This window comes from Mugil cephalus, chromosome 14 (genome assembly GCF_022458985.1).
Source record: "Mugil cephalus isolate CIBA_MC_2020 chromosome 14, CIBA_Mcephalus_1.1, whole genome shotgun sequence".
Classification (NCBI taxonomy): Eukaryota; Metazoa; Chordata; class Actinopteri; order Mugiliformes; family Mugilidae; genus Mugil; species Mugil cephalus.
The window spans coordinates 7,996,440-8,021,711 of NC_061783.1; the positions used below are offsets into that span (position 1 = coordinate 7,996,440).

At 41.0% G+C, this 25,272-nt stretch overlaps 1 protein-coding gene and 1 long non-coding RNA gene across 2 annotated transcripts in view; both read left to right on the plus strand.

Moving 5' to 3' along the window:
* Positions 1-18,342, plus strand: part of csmd2 (CUB and Sushi multiple domains 2) — a 236,551-nt gene extending 218,209 nt beyond the window's left edge. Inside the window, exons 63-72 of the mRNA XM_047605624.1 lie at positions 3,189-3,262; positions 3,928-4,039; positions 4,297-4,476; positions 5,878-5,943; positions 7,654-7,815; positions 8,385-8,497; positions 9,077-9,164; positions 11,760-11,892; positions 12,358-12,535; positions 12,914-18,342. Of these exons, the coding sequence (XP_047461580.1) occupies positions 3,189-3,262; positions 3,928-4,039; positions 4,297-4,476; positions 5,878-5,943; positions 7,654-7,815; positions 8,385-8,497; positions 9,077-9,164; positions 11,760-11,892; positions 12,358-12,517 (1,088 nt within the window). The 3' untranslated portion in view covers positions 12,518-12,535; positions 12,914-18,342. The remainder of the gene's footprint in view (positions 1-3,188; positions 3,263-3,927; positions 4,040-4,296; positions 4,477-5,877; positions 5,944-7,653; positions 7,816-8,384; positions 8,498-9,076; positions 9,165-11,759; positions 11,893-12,357; positions 12,536-12,913) is intronic.
* Positions 18,343-19,710: 1,368 nt separating this feature from the next.
* Positions 19,711-24,721, plus strand: LOC125020262. Its single transcript, XR_007114186.1, has 3 exons — positions 19,711-20,177; positions 21,225-21,345; positions 24,528-24,721. It is a non-coding gene; the product is annotated as an uncharacterized LOC125020262 (long non-coding RNA).
* Positions 24,722-25,272: the final 551 nt, after the last annotated feature.

Sequence of the window (25,272 nt, forward strand, 5' to 3'; positions counted from 1 at the left end):
TGTTCTTCCATTTGTTGTGTTTTGTTGCATCATATGTTTTTGTTGTAATATTGTTAATGGTAGTATAAATGTTTATGCTATAATTCTGTAATTAGACCAGACAAGCAAAAGTATTGTGTATCTTTTACATAACACTAATGCGAGGGATCAGTGCGAGGGAAGCTTCTCTTTGGCTGAGTGTTGCATTCTGCTCTCTTGTCGTCCTGATTGGCATTTGCAACCGAAACATAAAATATGTAAAGCCCATTTGACCCAGATAACAAGCTGTATCGATTTGCTTTTTCAATTCTAACTTCTGTAATTAATTAAAGCAACCCTGAACATTTATTTTACCGATTGCAAAGTATGTGTAGTTTCAATTAAATTGTTTTTCATTGTGTAGAAAAAGCTATTGTTCAGGAAATGCAACTCAGCACCGGGGGGTCTTTTTTCACCAAATTTACAACATAGTTCCTGCATCTCCAAGATTGCAAAGGCACTCTGTGGTGGAAAAAAGCATAAAAAAGTCTTTCTTTAAACACGGCAAAAACTGGCTAAAAGCACATGGGCCTACACATTTGCCACATTTCACTAACTGAGGCAAACACCATACGCATGACTAGTCTATGATCATGTATAGTATAACCCTTTGAGCATCTTATATGTGGCAAATATTGCTGAAATGTGATTCTAGCACCATTTACAGCTTGCAGGTAAACAAAAAAACACAGCTGGCTCCAGTACCAACAGCCTGGTATTGCTTTGGACATACGCCATGAAAATAAATTGTCTTCTTCTACCATAAACATTCCTTAAGCATCCTAAAACAATGAAGAGTAATGCCAAGCAGTTAAAATCACTCGCCCTACTGTGTTCTGAAATAAACGTTAATAAAAAAAAAAAAAAATCTCCGTTATTTAAACTGCTGTGGAATATGCCCTTGTGTAAACATTTGACCGCACAACGGTTAGTGTAGGTATAATTCATTATGTTAAAAATCAGGAGTAATTCCACTGCCTACCCATCGTTTATCAGCAGCTTTATTTAACCATCCACGAAGAACCATAATGCCTGACAAGAAGGAAAGGTTAAACCCAGATTTAGTGAGATTTAATCCGTTAATAATATAATATCTTGCTGTTGCAGCTTCTTGTTAAACTTTCAAACTTAAAGGTGACTGATCAGAGGTTGATAAAACATTTTCTTACTTTAATCTTTTGGTTCCTTTGTGGTCCGTCATGTCATGTACCAAAAATGTTGAGAGCCTTTGTAAATTGTTGCTGCAACTTGGGGGGTAGATCACATGAATTTTCGGCAATCAACTGATTTATTTTGTTGTCATAAAAAAAATGATAATGACATTAAATGAAATAATGAAATTAGTTTTTGCGTATCAGTTGTTAATTGTTGATTAAGAGAGGGTGCGTACTGATAATTACGCTATAAGCTGTTCTGAGCAGAAATACAGAGGGACACTAATGTATGGGCTTCACTGCGGCAGTCCGTAAGTCACACGAAGTCTGTGAAAAACAGTATTTCCCATACAGTGAATGTGACTTTAAAGCACTAAGAGTACTCTAAAGAAAGGGAACTGGACTTGCAGAGTTTCTTTCACCCCAAGACGTTTCACCACTCATTCCACTAGCTTCCTAGCTTCCTCAGTTCAAACAAGGGGTGGGGAGGTGCATTTTGCAATGTCATGCATTTCGTCAACGAAAACTCACACACGTCTCGTCACGTTTTAGTCATCAAAGAGCCGTGTTTAGCTCGTTATCGTTTCGTTGTCGTCATGATAAAAAGGGGCTTCAAGAAAATAATTTCATCATTGTTAAGAAAACAACACTCTGACTAGTGTGTCTGGTAACAACTTAGTACTTACCTGATGGACCATGGCACAAGACCATTTGACCTTGTCTTCTTTCTCCAATGAATGGTATTTGAGTGACCCATTGTCACTCCGAAGCTCCAGTCTCAAGCTGTGACTGGGGGGATACTTCTTGGGGACAGATGTTAGACCGCATTGTGGGCTGATGGCATATTACATCTCAGTCCACCTCCCTGTTGAGAGAAGGATTTTCCAATTTGACATAGATGGTTTCCTTTCCTCCCCATTCAAACCATCTGTCCTCTCTGGCTAAAATGTGGACATTGTTATCTTTAAGGAGTGTCCCTTGTCCTTCAGGTGTAGGTGGACCGCTGAGTTGTTTCCCAATGAGCTGGCTCTCCTCTGCTGGAATATGCTTGTTGAGGAGTGGTTTTGTTTCCACAATGTACAAGTCTGTACATTCCTCACTGCACTGAACCACTAGATTGCTCTGTTTTGTCTGTCTTTGGGGTGAACATCTTTCTGCCTCAGTGTGTCACCAGGTTTGGAATGAACAGGAGTGCAATCTTTCCTGAAAATTCCCCTGAGTTTCTCTGAAACCCCAGCCACATAGGGGATGACAGTGTTCCTCCTGTTGTTGTTCGCCTCCTCTCTGTCTATTCTGGGACAACTTTTTGAGCCTTTGACAAAGGCCCAGTTGGGCTATGCGTATGTCTTGATGTCCTTACCTGCTGTCCTCGTGGGTACAGTCTATGCTCAGTGCTGTATGGCTCTGATGACCCCGGCTTTGTGTTCCAGGGAGTGATGTGAATCGAATAATAGATGTCGTTCGCTGTGGGTGTGTTTCCTATACACTTCAATGTTGAGGCCTCTGTCTTCTTCCACGAACACAGTGCAGTCCAAGAGGGCCAAACTATCTCCATTGATGTCCTCCAGAGAGAACTTGATGTTGTTGTCCAATAAATGTGTGGTGTGAAAGATTCCACTTCCTGTCTTTAGATTTTAACCCATCTGAACCATCAGGTGGGAGTGGTTCCTGTGACTAATTACTACTACTACTACTACTACTGCTACTACTTCTACTAAGTAAAGTGTGGATGCTTTCCAATTATGCTGTTAATTTAGGCCGTCTGTATCTTGTGTCTCTTCATGCACTGTGATCGCTGACTGACGGCATAAAGATAAGATCAAGGCCCTGTGAAGGCCATATCATACATTGCAGAACCTTGTGTTCTTCTTGCCAGGGATGATGGATTTTTATGTCTTTCACTGTATGTTTATGTTTTTAAAAGCCTCACATCCAGAGTGAATATGCTACTGCATCTTAAATGGGAGCCATTTTAATGGGAGAGTACTACAATGTTTGTGTGTGTTTGTGTTTCAGATCCCAGTCACACTACTTGCGGGGACCCTGGCACTCCTCTGTTTGGAAATCAGAACAACAGCCAAGGCTACCAGGTGTGAAAATGCAGCCGCACAGGAAATTGAATTTGCATTTTTTCTTTTATGGATATACTGCAATTTGTGTTTCCTTTCTCTAATACTGTACCTTATTTGGCCCGTGTGGATAGTGTTAATGCTTCAAGAACGGACACCAGTATTAAGCTCAATATTTCTGTTGATATTGCAAATGTATTTTCTGTACAGAGTTTAATGAGAAGTGCCCACATGTCAAATAATGACAGAAATGCATCAATAATTAAAGGCGTCATTACTGATTTCCATTCAGCTGTTGTGATTTAAGTGTCCTTGTGCAGGACATATTGGTTTGACATCATACTGTTGTGGCTGAATTGGATTGAATACAGCACTTGTTAATGTTACTAGTTCTTTTCCTCCACGTACAAGATTTCTCTTCTCAGTAGGGCCTGCTGTTGATGTCTACTCATTTTTTTCCCCATATCATTATATTAAAAATTCCATCCCATGCAAGTTAAAAAATATATTATTAGACATGTTGCGCCACAAATTCTGTATAACATAATACCACCAAACTTGAAGAGAGTTAAAACTAAGATAACATATATATTTTTTCCCCTTTGAAATACAACACATCCACAAATATCATTAAAGTCTTTCTGTGTCACATGTAATATCCAATCACCTTGTGTGCTGTCTTACAGATCAGCAGCACTGTGTTCTTCAACTGCAGAAAGGGCTACTTACTGCAGGGCTCCATTTCTCGCACGTGTCTGCCCAACCTCACTTGGAGTGGCTTTCAACCTGAGTGCATTGGTGAGAACACAATCTTCATCTGAAAAATAAACTCAACATAGTTAATTGGGGAACATAACTCCAACCACTGCTCTATTTCACTTTTAAATTTCCTTTCTTATCTGTCACTCTTTTATTTCTCTATCTACTCATATTGACATCTCTAATTAACTTGTCTCTCTAAAATATTACTCTCTCTTTTCCTTTTTTCGGTTTTGGTCGCTTCTGTCTTTTTCTTTTTTTTTTTTTTTTTGGTCGCTTTTCCCTTTTTCCTCCAGCCCATCATTGCAGCCAGCCAGAGCTGCCAGCCCAGTCTGATGTGAGAGCCATTGAACTGCCATCCCTTGGCTACACGCTGATCTATACGTGTCAGCCTGGTTTCTACTTGGCTGGAGGATCAGAACACAGGACCTGCAGGTCCGATGGTAGCTGGTCAGGAAAACCACCGCTGTGTGCAGGTAAAAAAAATAAAAATTCATGGTTACACTACATCCACAAATGAGCATGGATTCATACTTGATGTAAAATATGCAAAGGCAGGGACACGCATTTTCCCTCATTGCTTTTTCTACTGCTCTGATTAATAGTGGAATGATAATAGTCCATGTTAACATATCCACTTGATATTTGGATGTGTCGCACAGCACAAACACACACACACTTTTAGACACACCTGGACTACAGACATGGGCTACATTCCCTTGAATATGCACAGATGTATTAAACACTTCATATGTATGATCAGTAGTTTTCATAATTGTCATAAACTGCTGGGATTCACAGCCCAGAAGTCAGCATTGACTCGAGTTGGGAAAATGGTGATTCAACTAATGTTGATGAATAGCTCTGCTAACACTTGCTTATTTTCAGACACATACCACACTAAATGACAATCCATCAAACAGTTGGAATTGCCCACGCTCCGAGTCAAACATCGACACACAAGCTTTGAAACATTAACAAGGGTGCAAAACTTGATGAGGCCAATGCATCCCATTGATTAGGTTGGGCGAAGTACCTCTTATAAATGGTGAGGCTGTGTTAACAAGGTCTCTCAGATAAATAGGCTGCCATTAAGACACCCCCGAGCTTTGACCTAAATACATATAGGGAAAAAATAGAGTAATTGACGCACAATTATCTGGGGTAAAGGAATGCTAATGGCCGAATTACAAAGATGTACTAGTGGTGGCTATCCGTGTGATGGATTTCATGTCAACCTGCTCCTGAAATATATAGGGTGATGGGTATTTTAAGGCCATGCCATTACGAGTGAAGACAAGAACTGGCTGTAGCACCTTCAGGATATTAACAGGGCCTGTGGGCGCAGTGATAGAAGGGCAGCTCAAAAGACTGGCAGCTAATAAAGTAAAGTTTTGTGGGAGTGTTTGTGTGTGTGTCTGTTTTCTCTGCGAGTATACATTTACACAAGGTGTTTTTTTTTCTCATAAACTACTGTCCATATACCTGTCTCTGTTTGCTGTTGTGTGTAAAGCCCCTTCACTCTGTTTACCTGTGTGGGTGTATGTTTACTATTGTGATGTAGTCTTGCAGCCCCGTGTGAGCAGTAAGACATTATTAAAGTTCTTCCATTGAAGTGGTGTCTCTGATTTAGTTGTAACACCACAGGGATACTTGGGCTGCTTTTTGACATGTGAGTGAAGTCGTGTCGCAGACAGACCTCACTCTGCCCGACTCAGGGGTTATTAATCGGCGTCAGGAATTGCCGATGGCGACATGCTCCTACGCCTTAAATAAAATTAGATCTTAAGATCCAAAGGCACACACTGCATGTTTTTACATAATTCACATGGTGTTTAGTATTTTCTATTGTTGATATAGTGTGTTTTGCATTTTAGCTGATAATCGCCCAAGTGGGAAGAGCCCAGTGGGGACAGTGCAGGAGCCACCCTCCAAATTACCAGGTAAGATTTAATTTAAGGCTGACTTAAAGTCTTCACATCAGATTTAAATCATCTCTAGTTATTTCCATTGGTGAGTTCATCTCCAAGTCAGCATAAGTCACACCGCACCTTGTTATCTAGAGTATTTATTAGCTCCCATTCTAAGATTAGTTAAGTGTTGTGATCATAAAATCTAAAACTTGGCATTAATAATCCATTCCCTATTGTTGGTTTCTATAAGATTTCCTTATAATATTTGTCAAATCACCATAGAAAAGGCTTGTAGCATTTTTACATCTTAACAAATATGGTCTAACGTAGAGCACTACTTTTAGCTCACATGATCAGCTGTTTCAGAATCTAGAGAAGACAAGAAAAAGTTGCCACCAAAAAAAAGGGCTCACACTCAAATATTTCCTTAGACTTTAGCCTTTAGCTTTGATTACACCATCCATTCGCTGTGGTATCATTTCGATAAGCTTCTGCAATGTCACAAGGTTTATTTACATCCAGAGTTGCATTAATTTTTCACCAAAATCCTGTATTGATGATGGGAGAGTCACAATTTGAGCCCCATGAATCCCATGAATTTCATCTTGGAATATGGCCGTGCCAACAGGGATACACTAGGCATGATGGGTGCATCACTTCATCTGTCTCTCTTCTGACCCTGATGCCCCATGGCTCTGGAACAGGGTAAATCTGGACTCAACGGACCACATGACCTTCTTCTATTGCTCCAGAGTTTAATCTATAGTCTACCCAGTAAATTGAAGCCATTTTTCCAGTGAGATTCACTGATTAGTGGTTTTCTTAAGGTCACACAGCTGTTCAGTCCCAATCCCTTGAGTTCCTGTCACATTGTACATATGGAAATGTTCTTACTTTCACTATTAAACATAGCGCTGAGTTCTACTGTAGTTTTTCTTTGATTTGATTTCACCAAGCATTTAAAGTGATGATCACAATCAATGAGAATTTTTTTCCAGCCACATTTCTTCCTCAAAGACGATGGTTCTCCACCATCCTTCCAGGTTTCAGTAATGTGTTGGACAGTTCTTAACCAAATTTTAGTAGTTTCTGGATTCTCCTTAGATGTTTTATCTGTTTGATACATGCCAATGATTTGACCCTTCTCAAACAGACTACCATCTTTTCCACAACTACGACATATGTTTGTCCACCTGGTTGTTTAAGAAATGAGAGCTACTTATTGCACCAGTTGGACTTAAATAACTTGTTGCCAGCTGAAAGATAATTGGCCATTCAGTAATTATCCAATGGGAGACTCGTACCTATTTGCTTAGTTAAATCCCAGTGGCCACTATATTTTTTTTGCCAGGCAGTGTATTGTAATATTGCATTAGAATTTCTTTGACAGTACTGAGCCTGATTGTATTAAAAGACACCCTGAAGCCCTCTAAGTTTTCCTTTGTTATTGGCCAAATCTATTTTTATTTCTTCTACTTCTTTATTAATTTCAGCCATGTGTAAGCCTATACCGCCATCTTCTGAAGATACTACGCAACATAGTTTATTTGCTCCAAACCAGATGATGCAACCACGTCTAATTTGCATTTTATTTTATGCTTCCTTTTTTTAAGATTCACTTCAAATTTACTTCATATTTATCAGTATATAGACACACATATAAGGAGTCAAAGGAGGACAATCCCTTTTCAAAGCACCCCTGTCTTAAATTTTAACTTTTGCCATGTGTCTGTCTTTCAGTCCCTGGTGGTGTGTTTGCTAAGAACTCCCTCTGGAGGGGATCCTACGAGTACCTGGGGAAGAAGCAGCCAGCTATGCTGAGCATCACTGCCTTTGAACCCTTTAGCAACCGGGTCAACGGGACGCTCATTGACCACAGTGGAGTGGAACTAAAACTGGCAGGTTTGTACCCCAAAAACAAATCATATCTTCAAAGAATGCGCACTCATAGACGCACTCTGCCTCCTCCCTCGTCCCTGTTTGTCTCCGATCTCTTAACATCGTTGGGCATGCCTCGATGGTAGCAGCCATCCCAAGCAGGATGCAGCCTGACACAGACACACACAACTCAGCTTTAAGGCTGATGCAACACTGATTGACATTCAACTTTATTACAGCAGTTTTAAATTTCATCTGTTGATTTCATACGCACCATGAGGTTCTTAGAAGCTTTATTAAGGATGTAAAAACTAATAATTGTTGCCAGTCTTATAATCTCATGTGTTCACACCTGTAGAATAAGAATGGGAAATGCTGTTTTATTTAAGTTGTTGTCAGTGTAGCTTGATGTTTTCATTATCACAACATGTCATAAATGCATAATTTAAACAGTATTGTTGACTTATTGTTCAATATCCCCCTGTGTACTCACCAGGTAAAGAAGGGCAGCCGGAAATAGTAGAAAGGGTCGACACAATTTTAATGGACTTTATCACATTATCTGTTCAAATAACTGTGAAACCTTCTTTTAGGTACATACAAGAAGGAGGAAGCCCAGCTGCTGTTACAGGTCCACCAGATCAGAGGCCCTGTGGAGATCTTTGTCAACAAGTTCAAAATAGACAACTGGGCTTTGGATGGACATGTAAGTACAAGACCAGGGTCAGGTTCAATACAGCACCTCTCCTTTGTACCTCCGTTGTTACATCTCACACACAAATACACCCACCTTTATCGGTGAGGCACACGTACACGCTAACCTTGTCACTCGAGGGAGATGGAGGGCCCACCAAGAGTTTTCTCTTTAATTAAAATGTCAGTTAAATCATTGGCTGGTAATCAGGACTCGACCGACCCCCATTCACTCGTCTCCTCTCGTATTATCCCCCAACCTCAGGCACCTCTAATGTGCACATTCCTGATTTAATTAAAAAAAGCAGGTCACAGTTTATGTGGTTGTGTGCTGCTGTGTGCGTGTAAGTTCCATAAGCTGTAGTGTTCTTGTGCATGCACACGTGCCTCGTGGTTTAGTGGGTGTACGTTTGTGCTCTTGAGCTGAAAAACGTCACATTAAATGTCAGCTGTAAGAGCACCTCTCAGCAGCCTTTGACATGATATTTCATTCTCTGTGTGCACCAGCTGCTGACACTTTGATGCCGCACTTCTTTGTAAAGCCTAGATATGACACATAAAGTGTCTGTCTTCCATTTCTCTCTCTCCCTAGGTGTCCTACATCTCCTCATCCAACTCCTTTGTGTACCAGGGATTTGTCAGAGGGAAGGGCTTTGGCCAATTCGGTCTCCAGAGACTGGGTGAGTGAGCTGTCCACTTAGTAATAGAAACCTGACCAAGTGGTTTCCGGGAAACCACTATATGTCAATCACAGACTATTTTTACGTAAATGTGTCCTCAAGCTTAGCACAGTTTCATAGCACTGTGCTGTTTTGATGTGAGTTGACATTCGTTTACTTTTGCAAATGAAAAATAAATCACTTTTACCGTAAAACAAGCATAAAGAAGCAAAGGGTTGAAAAATATGGATAATAGTCAATCAAATACATCCATATGTGCACACACACAAATACACAGCTACTGATTTTCTCTCCTCGATGATTGTTGCGTGTAGCATGCGTCATCTTCCCCTCCTTCCGGCAGCTCTGATACAGTAAATGTCATCTCTTCTTCAATCTTTTTGGTTCCTTCCATGACTTTGGCTACGCTGTCAGTTATAGAACATTTTCAAAAAGACACAGCTTTCCATATATTTTGCTCCATGTTTGTGACCTAGAAATCTTACCCATGTGATCCCCTTCGCTCCAACTTTTGCTGCAGCTCATGTAAAGGGAAACCCTTACATCCTGACTGTTGGAGCTGCATGGCTGCTGCAGTCAAGTAGTCATGTGTGATTGTCAGCGCACGCGCACTCCCTGCCTTGTTTTTATATTGGTTTAATGCACATATAACTGCAAACACCTTGGATCTAATAAGATACACAAAATAAAAATAAAAGAATATGTAACTGTAAGGTCCTGTATACGTAAGTATTGGTGTTCACACCTGGTAGTAACATGAGTAGTTATGTTCACACCTGGACTTAAAATGCTTTTCCCCGTGTGTTCGCTGCCAGCTCTTCAGGTCTGATCTCACTTTCTATCTGTATGTAAATAAACACCAGCATCATTGAGGGTGCAGTAGAGTATTATGACAGCTTCTGTTTCTAATGGATCTCTACCACTGTATCAGAGCAGCTGTTTGTTGTGTGTGTGTGTGTGTTTTATTAATTGCATATTTTGGAACAAGCTGGGAAGTCTCTCTCACCGAAAGCACATGTTAAATGATTATTTATCTTTCCACGGACATCAGTTTAGAGACCTGCTCAAAACTCTTAGATCCTTCCTATTACTTGGAAGCTTCCGAATGCACCATAATTTCTGTGCTGTTTTAATTAGTGGGAAAAAAATCACTAAAATGTCAAAATCTCACATCTCAAGATTTAATAGTAATCTGATATACAGTAAATGTAGTGTAATAGACCAACCTCCAGTCATTAGTTGGGTTAATTAAAGAAATGTTTTTTTTCTGTGGTTGTTTTTGGTTTCTTTTCTCATTATGTCGCTGTAGCTCAGTTTCCTCAGACAACGATGCTAGAAAAGGAAGACAAGAAAAATAATTTTCTGTGACATGTCTCTGAAATGCATCAGAAGTCCTTTGCAGTCAGATCTTTAATCTGCTCGTTATCTGCAGAGATCTCACATTAATAATTAATGTGAACAGTTCAGTAGCTAATGCCAGAGCAGTCCTGCTTCCTTTGTGGCAATGCTGCTGACGTTAACATATTTCACAGGAATTTAGCAGCTTTTTAAAAGCAAAACCCCAACTGTGGAGGCTTCCATGTTGGCTACAAGACAAACGGAAGAGCACGAGTGTGGGTACAAAGACAGATCACATGCGAGCAGGAATTTGGAATTGAGCATGAAGGTACGCTGTGTTAACATAGATTAAGTGTGTGTATGCGCGGTGGAAGTGGATGTGAAAATCTGCTGTAATGAGAGCGGTGCTTGAACAGCAGGTGCAGCCCCCCTCAGTCACCCTGCCACAGCACACTGATTGAGCAAACAGCTCTTCATTAATACAGAGGGCCGGGCCTACACCGGGAGATTTGTGCATATGTGGGTTTAAGTGCATGTAAGAACAACTGCGGACGTGAGTCAGAGAGGTGCGTTAGCCGTCTTGGAAATAATCCTACTTAATTCGTCGACATTTCGTTTGCTGTTTCATCTCGGAGCGAGTGCGGTTAGCCTGCGCCAGAGCGTTTGTGCTTCTGTTTGTGTGCTCGCGCTTATGCAGCGGGGGGTTGATTGGCAAACACCGCTGAACGCACTAATTGAATTTCTTCTTGTTTGTCACTCGCCCTTTATTGGAGTTTTTTGGCATTCCGAGGCAAACAGGTGGGCCGTCACTCCTCCTCCTCTGTTGCTGCTGCCGACTTCACCTCCGTAAATTAGAGCATGTATCTGATATGATTTAATAGCTGTCAGTCTTTAATGTCAGTAATTAAGAGTCATTGTTGGGATAATGAAGTTTGACATTCCCAGGAGGTAATAAAATGAAAGCTTAAAAATGTAACTTTAAAAAGTCCGTTTAGGCTGCTCTGCTTGTTCTGTATTTATGAATGGAGAGCTCCAGGTAGTCCACTTCAGCCAAAGCACGTCCGTTTATTTCATTGTTTTCCTATTTATTTGCCTTAATGCACCGTCAAACCTTCTTGGCCCAAGGAGTAGAGAATGATTCCACTTCCTATTGTTTGAATTGTGTTTATGAGATTGGATTATGGTGTCTGCTGCTGATGGCCTATGCTGAAATAATGCTAAAGTAATGGCTTCATGTCTTTTCTTTTCCTCCTCCAGAGAGCTTAGATCCCAGCAGAGACAACCCGGGCTACAACTTCGCCTCCAACAGCAGTTCAGTGGCAGCAGCCATCCTAGTGCCTTTCATAGCCATGATAATTGCAGGCTTTGCGCTGTACCTCTACAAACACAGGTGAGGTTGACTGACTATACTTTACTTTTATTTGAGTGTACAGCTCCTGATATACTTGAAATACTGTAGATGATTTAAAGCATATTTGAGTCCATTTCAGTCGACTGTTTTCAGAGATTGTTGCTTAAGTTTGTGTAAAAGTTTTAATCCTCTGAAATGCATTAAATCTATATAGATCTGTTTGTAATCCGCTAAGGTATACGATCACTTCGGAACTGGCTTCTGTGATATAGTGAGAAGTCCCCTCCGTGCTCAGAAAACTGCTTCATTACAGCAAGACAGATTGAAGTCATAATGAGTCAGGAACAAATCTTTCCATGCGTGTTGCTCTCACTTCTAATGTGACAATTAAAATGGATTTCGCCCCAGCATAGCCAAATCCATAATATGACACTTATCTGTGCTGCAGAGGGGATACTAGAGTATCTACCCCCACTCATTGTTTGTGGTTTCTTTTCATTTCAGAAGAAGACCCAAAGTTCCCTTCAACGGTTACGTGGGCCATGAGAACACGAACGGACGAGCTACGTTCGAGAACCCTATGTATGACCGCAACATCCAACCTACTGACATCATGGCCAACGAGACAGAGTTCACAGTCAGCACAGTGTGCACAGCTGTATAGCAACTGCTTCCTCCACAGGTAAGTTACCTTTCTCTGAGAGTAGACCCAGTTACACACAACTAAGAGTTAACCCATCGTACATGTAAGGTATTAAAACTGACAACACTCACAATCCCGTCCCTGAAGACATTTATATATATATGTGTGTGTGTGTGTGTGTGTGTGTGTATATATATATACAAATAGTATTTTTTAGAATATTATATTAATACTTACATGTTCTCTGATTTCCTTCATCTTTATCACATCCGTCCTTTTGGTTATTTCTACATCTATCTCCCTCTCATCTTTGGTTTACTCTGTATTTTTATTTCCTTTCTTCATCCTTTCCTTGCCCTTTTCCTCACCCGTCTCCCTTCCTCTACACACTCATCCTGTGTTCCACCCTTGATTCAGTTACGAGGAGAGAGATGCACCACATCCTCGTCTACCTGCCAACAGAGGACATCTATAGTTCCTTGTGCAGAGGGCAAGACAAAGATCATTTTATTTGCTGAAACACATTCGAGAAACATCTCCAATGGCTCTAACCTGCAGGAGACGAGAAAAAAGAAAAAGAAGAAACCATGTGAAGACAACTGTAACAAACGCCAACAACAAAATGCTTTTTTTGTAACTTTACATGGTTTCCTGATCATTTTCCATTGTTGTGGAAAAGCTTCCACCTGAAACTACGGCCCGGCAGGAGCACTGCTGGACGCGAAGCTGTGAGGACTTTTCTCACCGCCCTCCGTCTAAAACCCAAAGGGAATTTTACGGTCAACTTTAAGTCGGGAAATGTTCCTGTAGCTAACGGAGATCTCTGTGGACTGCTCTGCGGACAGCCTCGCTTTGGCCTGTGTGTGAGTCAGAGAGAGAAAGAGGGAGAGACAGTGCGGACTGTTTGCTTTCATCCTTCTCTCTGTTTTCCATTCGCTTTTTGTTGCGTCCTTTTTTAAACGCAGCTTGCTTTGTGTGATGAGTAATTGGGAACCCAGCTTCTCCCAAACTGGTTTTCCCATGGAGTTTGATCCTGGGGCTTTTGAAAGGTTCCAAGGCCTCAGGTTTCAGGCTGTGGATGAATTAAACATTCAGTGAGTTTTGAAGGCCGTGTCGGACACACACTCTATCATTACTTTCTGAGCTTAACTCACTCTCATATCTTTTTTTTTTGTGTGTCTGTGTGTATGTGTGAGGGGAATGAAATTCTGCTTGCCCATGCAGCTAGGTCCAGAGCAGGGGTTAAAACGTAGCTCGAGCTGAAAAAAGCACTTAGTGGGGCTGTAAGAGAGAATTTATGTGTACACGTGAGTGAGACGGAGCATTTGAGTGCGTGTGAGTGTATTTCTGCACACATCCCTAAAATATCTCCCGGCCTCAGATATTCAACCAAACAATACAATAAGCTCCTCTGTTCGTTTTGTTTCCTGGATTGATATTTCTTTTTATTTTAAGAAATGCAAAGGATGAGAAGGTCTCACCTGGAGAAACAAGTAGATTAAATATATACAGAGAACAAATATTGACAATCTATTGAACCACAGAGAACTCTCATCCACTTTCTTTTTGTTTGCTGTGTTTCATACGCAGTCACTTTTACATGCTTTGTTTTTGCAGAGACTGAAAGGACGTGTGGATAGGCAAGTTTACATCTCTAACTGATGCACCCAAATCAAAATGGTAAACGAGAAGAAATGATGTGAAAACTTGCTAATGAAGGAAAGAGATGTTATCAAGGTCAAGGAAGGGATAGACAAACTCTTTGGACCCACATTCATCACATCTGTTCCTCCAGAATGCTGTGCTAACCAGCAGAGCAGTCTCTTTAGAAAGGCTGGTGTTAGATGCATCTCTGATTCTCCAGGGTAAAGGTGGTACATACTGTTCTTCTCTGAGATCAGGTTGCAGCATGCGCTCCCTAAACCTGGCCTTAGGAAAACTAAGATCAAAGTGCGGTCATGTTCTCACTCCCTCAGTCAAAGGCATCGGTGAATCTGTGAGTGGTGTGCTCCCTCTGGATTACATTCAGGTCTTTTCCTCCAAGTTAACTTCTGACAGCTCCATCCCTTTGAAATAAAATAGCACTGTTTTGTTTTCGTCTCCGCTCGTCGTAAAAAATGTTGCAGAAGGCGTCCTCTGAGCTGTGACAACAGGGGAGTCGTTGGCATACCGATTACTCCCATGCATTAAACTGAAAATGATGAACATAATATGGGGAGAAAAAATAACAGGTGTTTATGCCTCTAATGCTAACACTCCTCACATCCAGGGAGTAATAGTGAGAAAATACTGTTTGGAAAGTACAAAACTGGAGGGAGCTGTCAGCGGATGGAACAGCGGGACTCTCTCCACCTCGTTTGGTGAACGACATGTCTAATGGAGAGAGAGGATTCACAACATTAATGCTTTCGTGACCTTTATTATGTGTATAAAACATGTATGAGAATTTGAAACAGCCCTGTTTACCACGTCATACCCCCATACCTGTCTGTCCTGGGGATGCTATGTGGGGTGAATAGTGCTTGAATTTCTGTGGAACAAATTGAGCCATTAAATTGAATTTAGCTGTGCTCCATTGTCAGACCCATAGCAAATCCCAAATTCATTTTACCATTACCACTAACAAGGCAGATCCTCAATTATGCAGTGCTTGACTCCAACAGTATCAGTCCGATACTTCTTTATTCTTTGGCTTCTTTTTAGCGTTTTTGTTGCTTGAGATCAGGAGGGAAATTTACATAGATTTGTTTTCACGCATTAATGTGTACAGCTGAATGTTTTTCGCCGTCAAAGTCAGCCTCCATATCAACAGTTTTTCTTTTTTTTTTTATGAAGTCGTTAAAATCACCTACAGTACATAATTTCCCATAGAAATCCAGGCTTTTGAAACCAATCACTGTATTGTTCCTTCAATCAGTTTCACCGTGGGTTGGTAATTGCTTTTACAATTTTATTACTTTTAAAGCTACCGTTTATCTCGACAGCACAGATAGAATATTGCCCCTTGCCTGCTCTGGTCGTGAATTGATGGAAAAGGAAACGATTGAATTACCCTGGAGATTTCACGGAGGGGGAGGGGAGGGGAGGGGGAGGGGAGCACTTGCTCTCACATTATCTGGAAGGCACTGCACTCAGTTCTCATAGTATTTTTTTTTTTCTTTCCTTTTTAATGCGGCTGTTGCACGGTGCGTTTCTTTTATTTAGATTCTCAAATTGCTCCAAATATTTCAACGGAGTGGACAGCTTCATTAGGTTCCAGTTAGTTCCTGTTAAGGCCTATACCCCGGCATTCATTCTTCCCATGGCGGCGTTTACCGGTCATTGAGCAACACTTTATTAACCCGGATTGAGTATTAAGCAAATAAATGTGGATAGCTCTCGTGGTATGCCATGATTCCCCAACAATCTCTGGAGGGAAGTGATTCTATTTGACTACAGTGTGCATGTGGACAAACACAATATAGAAACTCTCACATTGTATTTATTTATTTTTTAATCAACAAGGGCTCATATTCATGAGGAATTTGGAAATGTTTCCAAAGGGCCAAACTCATACATGCATATTTTTTTTTTATCTCCTCTATTCTCTATCTCCAATAAGCACTTTATTTTCAATACAGTGCCTTGTTACAACCCCGTGTTATCGTGAAACAGCTTGTGTTCATCATTTCTTTACTAAAATTCAGGGGTTATGTCGGATATTAGAAATTAGAGCTCCTTTTGAGGTTTTCGGTCAAGCCCCTAATCATTATCCTGTCTGGCTAAGTAACCCTGACACACACACACACACGCACGTCTACTGAAAGACTGCGAGCTTTACATCTATGGCTTTTGATCTTTTGAGAAAAAACCTGAGCTTGTTAGCATCGTTTCCAAGTAACCATCCATTTACTGTGCTCTTTTTCTTTTTTCTTTTTTTTCCTTTTTCTGAATACGCAATGTGCTCATTAGTACTGTATTCTAGCATGCAAGGATTGTGCTTGCCTAAATGTTCGGATAAAGATTTGTGTTGCGTGCGTATGTCAGAGTTTAAAAATTTGCCTTTTCAACCAAAGAAAATCACCCAACTTCAACCAAATTAGGCAGAATTACAAAATTAAGATTAGTTCTTGGTGTTAGTTCCGCTCGTTGGAAAAGTTTTTAATAGGTAATAAGACATTCTTGAAAATTCATGCTGGTAATTCACTTAATGGGAGCTGCATCTACTGAAATATTTCCTTTTTAACCCATCTGGTTTTGCCAAGAAAGTTCTCAAAGAAAGTGCAGCACAGTTAAAAAGGAGATCAGTGAGTTGTGGATGGAGCCCAGCTATAAGGGTTAGAATTGAGTCTTTCTTGATAGCGGCCGGCTACTTCCTGGTTCTCGCTGCATATTTTAAGACAAACTCTGCTCATGCGAGGTTCATTTTCGTTATCAGCCAGACACAGCTCTGAGTTCTCTCCTGCTCACCATCTCTTCTATAATGAAACACACCACAGCTATGGTCTTTGAGTTCGCTGAGTTTCCTCACACAGTCAGGGACTTGACCAAAAGCTTCCCATTTTTCTGCAGCTTTCGTTGTTCGGCACAGGCCCCGCTGTGCATGTATTGAAAACCCGAGCCATCCATCAGTTATTCTGGGTGACTTATTCTGCATCAGCCATCATTTGTAATCTCCCATCTTTCACTGTCACCGCATATTGACGGATACGGCAAAAAAAAAAAAAAAACAAGAAAAAAAAACACTGTGTTTCAGGCTCGTTCCGTGCAATTTGCCTTCACTATTCAGCCCATTTCAGCACGAGAAGAGGAAAAAGATGTGTTTTGAAAAGCCTTGGAGCTTAGGTGAACTTTATTCTGTATATGAAAGTATGAGTGGGCTGGTAAGATAAAGGATTTGTGATGGGATTACTGGAGTTATTTCTAAACAACCACTGAATGTATTTCATTTCACTGAGTGCATCAGGATTTATCAATCTATATTGTGTTCGATATCTGCAAATCCCACAGCTTCTCTCAGAGTTTGTATGCAGTAATGGGTTAAAAAAAAAAAAAAAGATGTTGCCGGTGTGTGTTACCCTTGGAATTAAAACATAATCAAATTTATCCAGAGTATAATATTGCAAAAATATTTGCAGACTTACTTTTCGATGCCAGAGATTTAACATTATTATTATTTTTTTTAAGGTAAAGTTTTACAAGATCCCACAAATTTACTTTGTAACGTATTTTCAAGTTAGCCCAGTGGATCTTTCTCTGAGACTTAATCTCATGGCCACCCCTTATAAGAGAAATCAGCAGGCGCCTCAACAAAACCACAAAACAGTAAAAGGCGTCACTGCCTTGCTGTACACCAAAAGGGTTAAACAAACAAACTCATAACTTGAGCAGACTGTAACGGCCGAGCGACTACTGACGGAACGTGTCTCTAAGAAAACAGAATATGTTAACGAATATAAAACCTTTTTTTGTACAGAGATATATTTTTATGAAAATACATTTGTAATATAAAAAGAAAAAAACGGATTGACATATATGTAAATGTTTTTCTTTTTCATTATTGTAGTACAAATGCTAGTGGGGAGTATATGAAAAATCTATATATATAAATATATATATATAAATAAATATAAATATATACAAAGAAAAATAGAAACAAGGCTTTTTTCTATATGTAAAAAAGATTGTACATAAAAGTTTACATACATACTGTACATATGTAAGACCCACCATGGCTTGTCTGCAATATATAAAATGTATTTTATCCGTCTGTATATGATGCTTTGCATTGTGTCTAAGCTTATTCTACTTTCTTGAACTTGAAACTTATTTTGAAGGTTTTGGAATAAAATATAAAACCTACTCTCCATCTGGGTGTTTATTGAATGCATGTGTTTACTGTTTCAAGCTCATAATTATCAGTAAGTCATGTTTAATTATCCTCTAGAGGTAACGAGACGTTCCATATAGCCAGTGTTCCTGGTGCAGCTTCTCATTTCTGGGCCAGGGCATCTGCTTTCCACTCGTTATGAGAGTTTAAGATGTCCCCATACTGTATGCACTCATTTATTTCTGTTATATAACTGTATTTGTGTATTTGTTTTAGGCTCATTTCCGACCTACTTAACACATGTTGACAGCGCACCTATAGTAACGTTCGACTGCCATCCTTGGATTGAATATTTGCTCATTGTCATGTGTGGTACAAGTAAGTCAAAAAGATCAATGTCAAATTCATTGTGTAGCCTGTAAACCCACAAATATTTAGTGGCCAGACATTGGTCTGGAACCCCTACGTTGGGAACAGATCTGCCTGACTTGGGCTTTTTGTGGTGATCGACAGTGACTGACTCCAACCAATTCCTGCCTCATCCAAAAACCAAGGAAGAGGTGGAGTCTGAGTCTGAGGGTGGCTGGTGTTACCTAAGCAGATAGCTGATGAGGCATGACAGCACCCAACTGTCACCCAAAGCAACACATAAAACACACATCTCTTGGTGATATACAGAACCAGAGCTTGAAACCCAACGTGGCAGCCGTCAGATAAGCGAGCTGTTTAGAGTCCACTATCAAGTTGCATAAGATATTGACAGTGAAATAACTTTATAGTAGACGCAATGACGCGAGAGCGACGTGCGTCTGTCCAGAGTGCAAACAGTGGAAGCGAGACGCACGAGCCGTAACGTTATATACATCTACTAAAGATGAGTGTATCATTTTGTGAGACATCTTTATCTTAAGTTTTATTGAGTTTTCACCTACATTTATAAACAAGTGAGAAATGGGTTACGTTTTAGATACGAGGTTTTACTTCCACCTTTTAATAAACTTTGGTTTTCTTTCGGCTTTTAAATGTATTTCTGTCATGTTCGAAATAAACAAATTCAATTGTTGCTCAATGTGCTCTACCAAATTTGTCCTTCACATTTTTCCAGTCTTTTTTGACACTTCCTACGATCTTTCTCATCGTGACAGCAATTTCTATCCAAGCACTATCTTTGTCAATCTTGTATAAGAGTAGGGATGTGAAATGAATGCGCGGGTGCACCATACGAGCTCGCATAGTTTCTCCGCCGCTCCCGTTATGTTACCTACAGTCTTCTTCTGTTGTGTAACAAAGTGGTCAATAAGTTCGTCCCTGCATCAGCGCCTCCCACGGTGAAGGATTGTATTACACGCGTCGCTTCGTGGCGTGTGGAAAATCTGACTGCACATTTTTCAGCGCATCATGGCGGCCAATCCGTCGCCACGCGTCGCGTCATTGACTTGTGGTGCACGAGCGATTCGAAAATCTAAATTGGTGTCTACGTCATTAGCACTTTCGCAACCAGTTTCAGGCAAGTTTCAAATCGAGATGCACCACAATAACCGAAAAAAAAATCCTAGTAAAAGCTCCATGATAATTCCACCTGTTATTTGGCAGAATTAACATCGTGATATGTTACAAGTAGACGCAGTAGACGCAGAGCTTTAAAAAAAACGTCCTTTTTGGACGTTTTTGTTCCGGGTCAAACACCAGCGCAGTGGTTGTGGAGCATGCGCACTCGCATTATCTGGGTGTCTCGTGTAAACGCACTGACTAAGTGACTAAGACAACTAAGTCAAAACTCTCACTAAGTCTTGGGGGCACAGCTGCTTGAGGTTGACCAGGAAGGAACAGAAAAAAAGGAAAGGTTGGTTTGACGAGTAGGAAGGAATGGAGGTAAGTTATTTGTGTTTCTGTTCTGGATAAAGCATACAGTGTATGCAGCATATACACAAGATTCAAACAAAAGATAACTTGTGAAATCTGCACATGAAAGATCTTACATAACTCAAACGAAGTGCAGGGAAGAGTGAAACTTTGTTGGTGTTTTCTTCTAGAGTTAATGACATTGCTCATTATTTCTGCCAATGCTAGCGATGTGATAGTTAAGACACAAACAGTGCCGTGCACCCTGTTCTCCCACTTACCCGTGACCTGACTTGTCTGGTACATAACCACGAAGACAAATCAGATCCAGTTCACGTCACTGTAATTTAAAAGAGTGGTTAATCAACGTGTTTATTGGGGTACATCGCTCAGCCTTAATTTCAATGAGCTAATGTTGGTTATAGTGTTCACATTGCAGGTGCAGCAGTAAGTTATTGCTTATTCATCTGGCTTGAGTCATGTTATGAATGTGCATGTTAGCAGAGAGGCAAAAGCCATCTACTGGAAAACAGATAAAACATTAGAAAAATATATCTATACAAACTAAGTGATTAGAGTTTGTCTTATGATTTTAGGGTGATTAATATAAGGGGGCTGGGCCCTTACTGCTAATGCTTAATGGTGATGTTTGAGTTACTGAAAATCTGAAGTTTTCCAAACACAGTGGGAAACAGAAATTTCAAAGCCAACTCACTAAATAATACATCGTTGATGTCAACAGTACGGTCATAAAACCGTTTAAGCTTCTTTGTATTTCATCATTTAATGCGTGGTATGTTCAGTATAGACGTAAATGTACGCCTCCGGAAGATGCACTTAGATCTCATTTTTGCTGCTGCATAGCTGGTAATGGCAGCAAGAAAATAAAAATAAAAATGCCTCGCAGCCCGTTTTGTCTTGGTGTTTGCGCACTAATGGCCTGCTGTGAAAATGCTCCAATCTTTTATACATATATGGGATTTCTAATACATTGTGAGGAAGCTGATCATTCCGCGTAAAGTAATAACTTTGGTGGAAAACAAATGTCTCATTTTCGATTTTCTTCTCACTTCACAGATCATTTTGGTCCTTTATGCCGAAATGTTATAAAAAAAAATTGTTACAGCATCTTGCGGTGGATCTTCTCAGTTGTTCGTGTCGGCACATCAAAAAACGCTTCAGGGACCGCTCCTCCCAGGTCAGATGAATGAATGCATGCGTGTGTGAGTGTGTGTTTATTGGCAAGGTTAGAGCCTTTTTCTTGATTGATTAATTAAATCAACAGCCCAACAAGGGTCATTACTCACTCCTGTTCTCAATCATGCTTCCTACAGGGATTAATCCAAACTTGTCACCCTGTCTGACCTACTAAGAGTGTTCCTTCACATCAGCCAGTTAGCTAAAGAGTGTTTGTGTCCCAAGCTAATGTGGGCTGTTAACTATATATATTAACGGCCGCCCTAGTTTATTACCAGCTGACGATGAGGATCAAAAAGAGGCTGTCGATTTCTCACTGATGTATCACGCGTTCTGCCATGTCTTGAATATGAGCTCATCAGATATTCTAATCTGATTGAGCTCAAATGCACTGTGTAATGGTTTATTCTCATCTGAGGTCATTTGTAAGATCAAGTGGAATGCTGTGAGGAGGATTTGCTCTTGGGTTTTGGGGTTGGGAATTAAAGTGCTGCGCAAGTTCGCTGATGATTCTCTTTATTTGCATCGCTGCTCCTTTGAATTTCCAACCGTAAATTGCACTTGCCGACCCCCCCACCCCACCCCACCCCCCCAGTCCGTGCGCTAGCATGCTAACTCTGCTTACCGAGGAGCTGGTTTCCCGTCAACATCGGCCTCTCGCAGCCCCACCGCATTGCGTTCCTGGGGCCTTTTAATATCACGAGAGAAGTGGAAAAAGCTTTTCAGAAGTCTCCTGAGTTTCTCAGAGCGGAGAGATGCGAGACGACAATTAGGTCTGACGCTCGAATCGCCTCACCAAGTCTGACGCGTCACTCTGACAGACGTACATTCATCCGTCTTTGAGTGAGCTTTGCCTGAGCCTCCTCCAATTACCCAGGTGTCCGGCAGCCATGTTCCCTTTGTTGCGTTTTTAATAAGAGGAGCTTATTATGCTGCGCTGCAAAACAAGCCTGCACAATTCATCCTAAAGATCGTGTGGGACTACGCAGGTCCCCGTCTCAATTTACTATATATGAACTGTTTACTTGATTTCCTCTCCGAGCGGCTGTGTGTGGTTTTAAAGAAATTATGGATTGAGTTATTGCAGCTTCAGGCTCATGCGGTGTTTAAACAAACAAATATGAACATCTTGGTTGTGAATACAGATAGTAACCTTGTTTGTAAAGGGCGCAGCTTACGATCTGTTAGTTTTACTACTGTTGAGCGATTGATAGCGAGGTTATAACGAGTGTCCCTTTTGGATCAGTTCACCCAATTTCCTGCTTTCCAGTGTTTTACTGTGTCAAGCTGGGATATTCAGGAAGACATCAAAGCAAGAGGTTTACCCCCCACAAATCCCCCGAGCGTGCTGGCCCGGGCCTTGGCTAATATCAGGCACAATCCGCCCTCTCCCGTCCCAGAAGACATTGGACCAAGGATGAAGGGATTGACTGATGAGAGGAAGTATATATTTGCTCTGTCAGTTAAATTTGTCAGCAGGGGGGCTGGCTTACTTCCGGCATCCAGTGCACCCTGGGACAGCTAACTCACTGTAATTACCAGCAGACATCAGAGGGCTCAGTCCTCGCCGGCAACATCTTCCAGCCAAACACTCTAATCTGACATTCATGTTCATGTTTCCGTCCTGAAACCTCTAAGAACATAAAATAACACAAACATCAGCCTTTCTCCCGCAGTGTGATCTAAATGCACTCCACACATCTGTTTCCGGCCATTACCCGTTCTGAAATGGCTGAAACTTGTGCGGATAAAAAAAAACAGAAATGACAATAATTCCCTCATTCATTCTTTATTCTGGATAATATAGTGGTTTAATGAATAAAGAACGTAGAGACAAAACAGACTGATAATGTGCGCGTGAGTCTTAGAAAGAGAGAAAACTTCTCATTATCTTAAATAATGAGTGAGTAAAAAGAAAATCCCGGCTCCATGATAACAGTCAACAGTGAATCTCCAATTACTGCCACGCTTGGCTCATAACAATGGGACAATAACTAATAGGGAACTGTCAGTGCTCTGTGGCATGATGGGATAATAATAATAATAATACCCGGAGCTCATCTGGAGAATATGCACAAATACGGAGGCGCACTTAGAAGTATTGTTTTCTGCTCCTCCTTTGTCTCTCTTGCTCTCCCTCGCTCTCCCTTTGCATTCAACGCGAAACAAGCAGGCTTCCCATGTGTGACTGTCAAATTGATTCATTAGTGCATTTGAGTAATTATCGGGGTAATTAATATCGAATCAGTGCCTAAGAGAGCTATTGGCTAGGAAGCTGAATGAGATGTTATTTTCACACAGTGAACTTAAACAGATGCTTTTTATGCTGCTCGGCGTCAAACAGCAGACAGGCGCAGGCTGCAACAAGCTGGTGGGTCGTGTGAGCTAAAGAGTAGACAATATTGTATCAGTGCAGCCTAGATAAAACACCTACGGGCTCCTAGTTATTTGGGGACATAACTTGCAGTACCAGATTTCCACATTAAGGTGATAAATGACAATATATTTTATCACAATACTCAACATATTGTGACACTTTTGCATCTGTAATATTTGTGTATTGTGATGATACTGTGTCATAGGGGACGACATGGCAAATATTTCCTTCAGGGCTTGGTGGAGACCTAATACAGAGAGAAAATGGTGTTGGGAGGTTGTCAAACAGTTTTAAAGCTCAGAAATGACCAAATGGACCAAATTCTTTTTGACATTTTACAGAAAGACACTTTCAACCTCTTTTTTTTCCCTGAAATCAGACCTATCATTCAACTGCCTCGCTGTCTAGGTGAACACGAATACATATGAAATATGGCTGATATTATTACTGCATTCATTACTGTAATCACCTGTCAGGTTGCCACAGCTCTTTATTACTTTAAGTCTGTGGGGATAATACATGTAGACCAGAAGTTGTGATGTTGGACAATCATAAACGGGAGCCTTATAGAGGCAAAGTGATTGACTCCAGTCTGTCCTGTAACATCCCGGCTGGCAGGCTGGGCTCGTAAATTCAGATCTATCCATACAGGTGAGTAACTGGGGCTATATTTTATCCGGCCTGCATCTTGTGCTTCCACGCAAACCTCCAGCATATCCCTGGTGGCTTTTAAGTTCTGGGTAATAAGAATGTATTGTTGAAGGAGTCTTTGAAGTCACTACAATCTTGTTTGTTTATCTTGTTAGATCTATAGAGATTCTTTTGTGGGCTACCATTCAAAGAGGCTGTGGATGCAGTACATTGTTGCTGGATTGCATGGCCACTTCTCTGTACCATGGAACTGAACTCACCCCTAGAAGGATTTCTAAGAATCTGGATTCTTTGGATGCTTTATAAAAATATTAATCATCCATATGAAGGTGTAGGAAGAACATAGATCGTCTATCCTGTCTGACACAACCCTTCTCCTTTGTCTGCTGGGAGGAGCAGACTAGCGAAGCCTTATCCTCACACCAATACGCAGGCTACAAGTTCAGTCGGCTCCAACATGACACAACATTGATGAGGAAGATGGGAGTATAAGCAGGACATCTCATCTGTCAAAAGGAGTCAAGGCTGACGGGTTTGGCTCTCAGCGCAGGTAATCCATCGGTCAGCGTTGATGTCTGGATGGATGAAGCTGTGCAGCAGGTCCGTCCTCTTCCAGAGGCAGCCGGATAAGATCCATTTAAAGTAGCCACCAGTCCCGAACCCACCACCAAGGCATCGGCACATCCCCCTTCAGACCAGGGGTGAAGGAAAAGGTTGCTGATGATGAAGATGTAGGCGACAAAAAAATCAGCCTCTGACAACTATAAAAGGTCACATCATGAGAGAGAAGGGTCCTATTGTTCTGCAGGCCCATTTAATTCAAGCAGGAGTCGCTGATCAACTTCACCTATGCTTAGGGAGGAAGATGTCCCGCGGGGAAGACTGTGACACATACGAGAG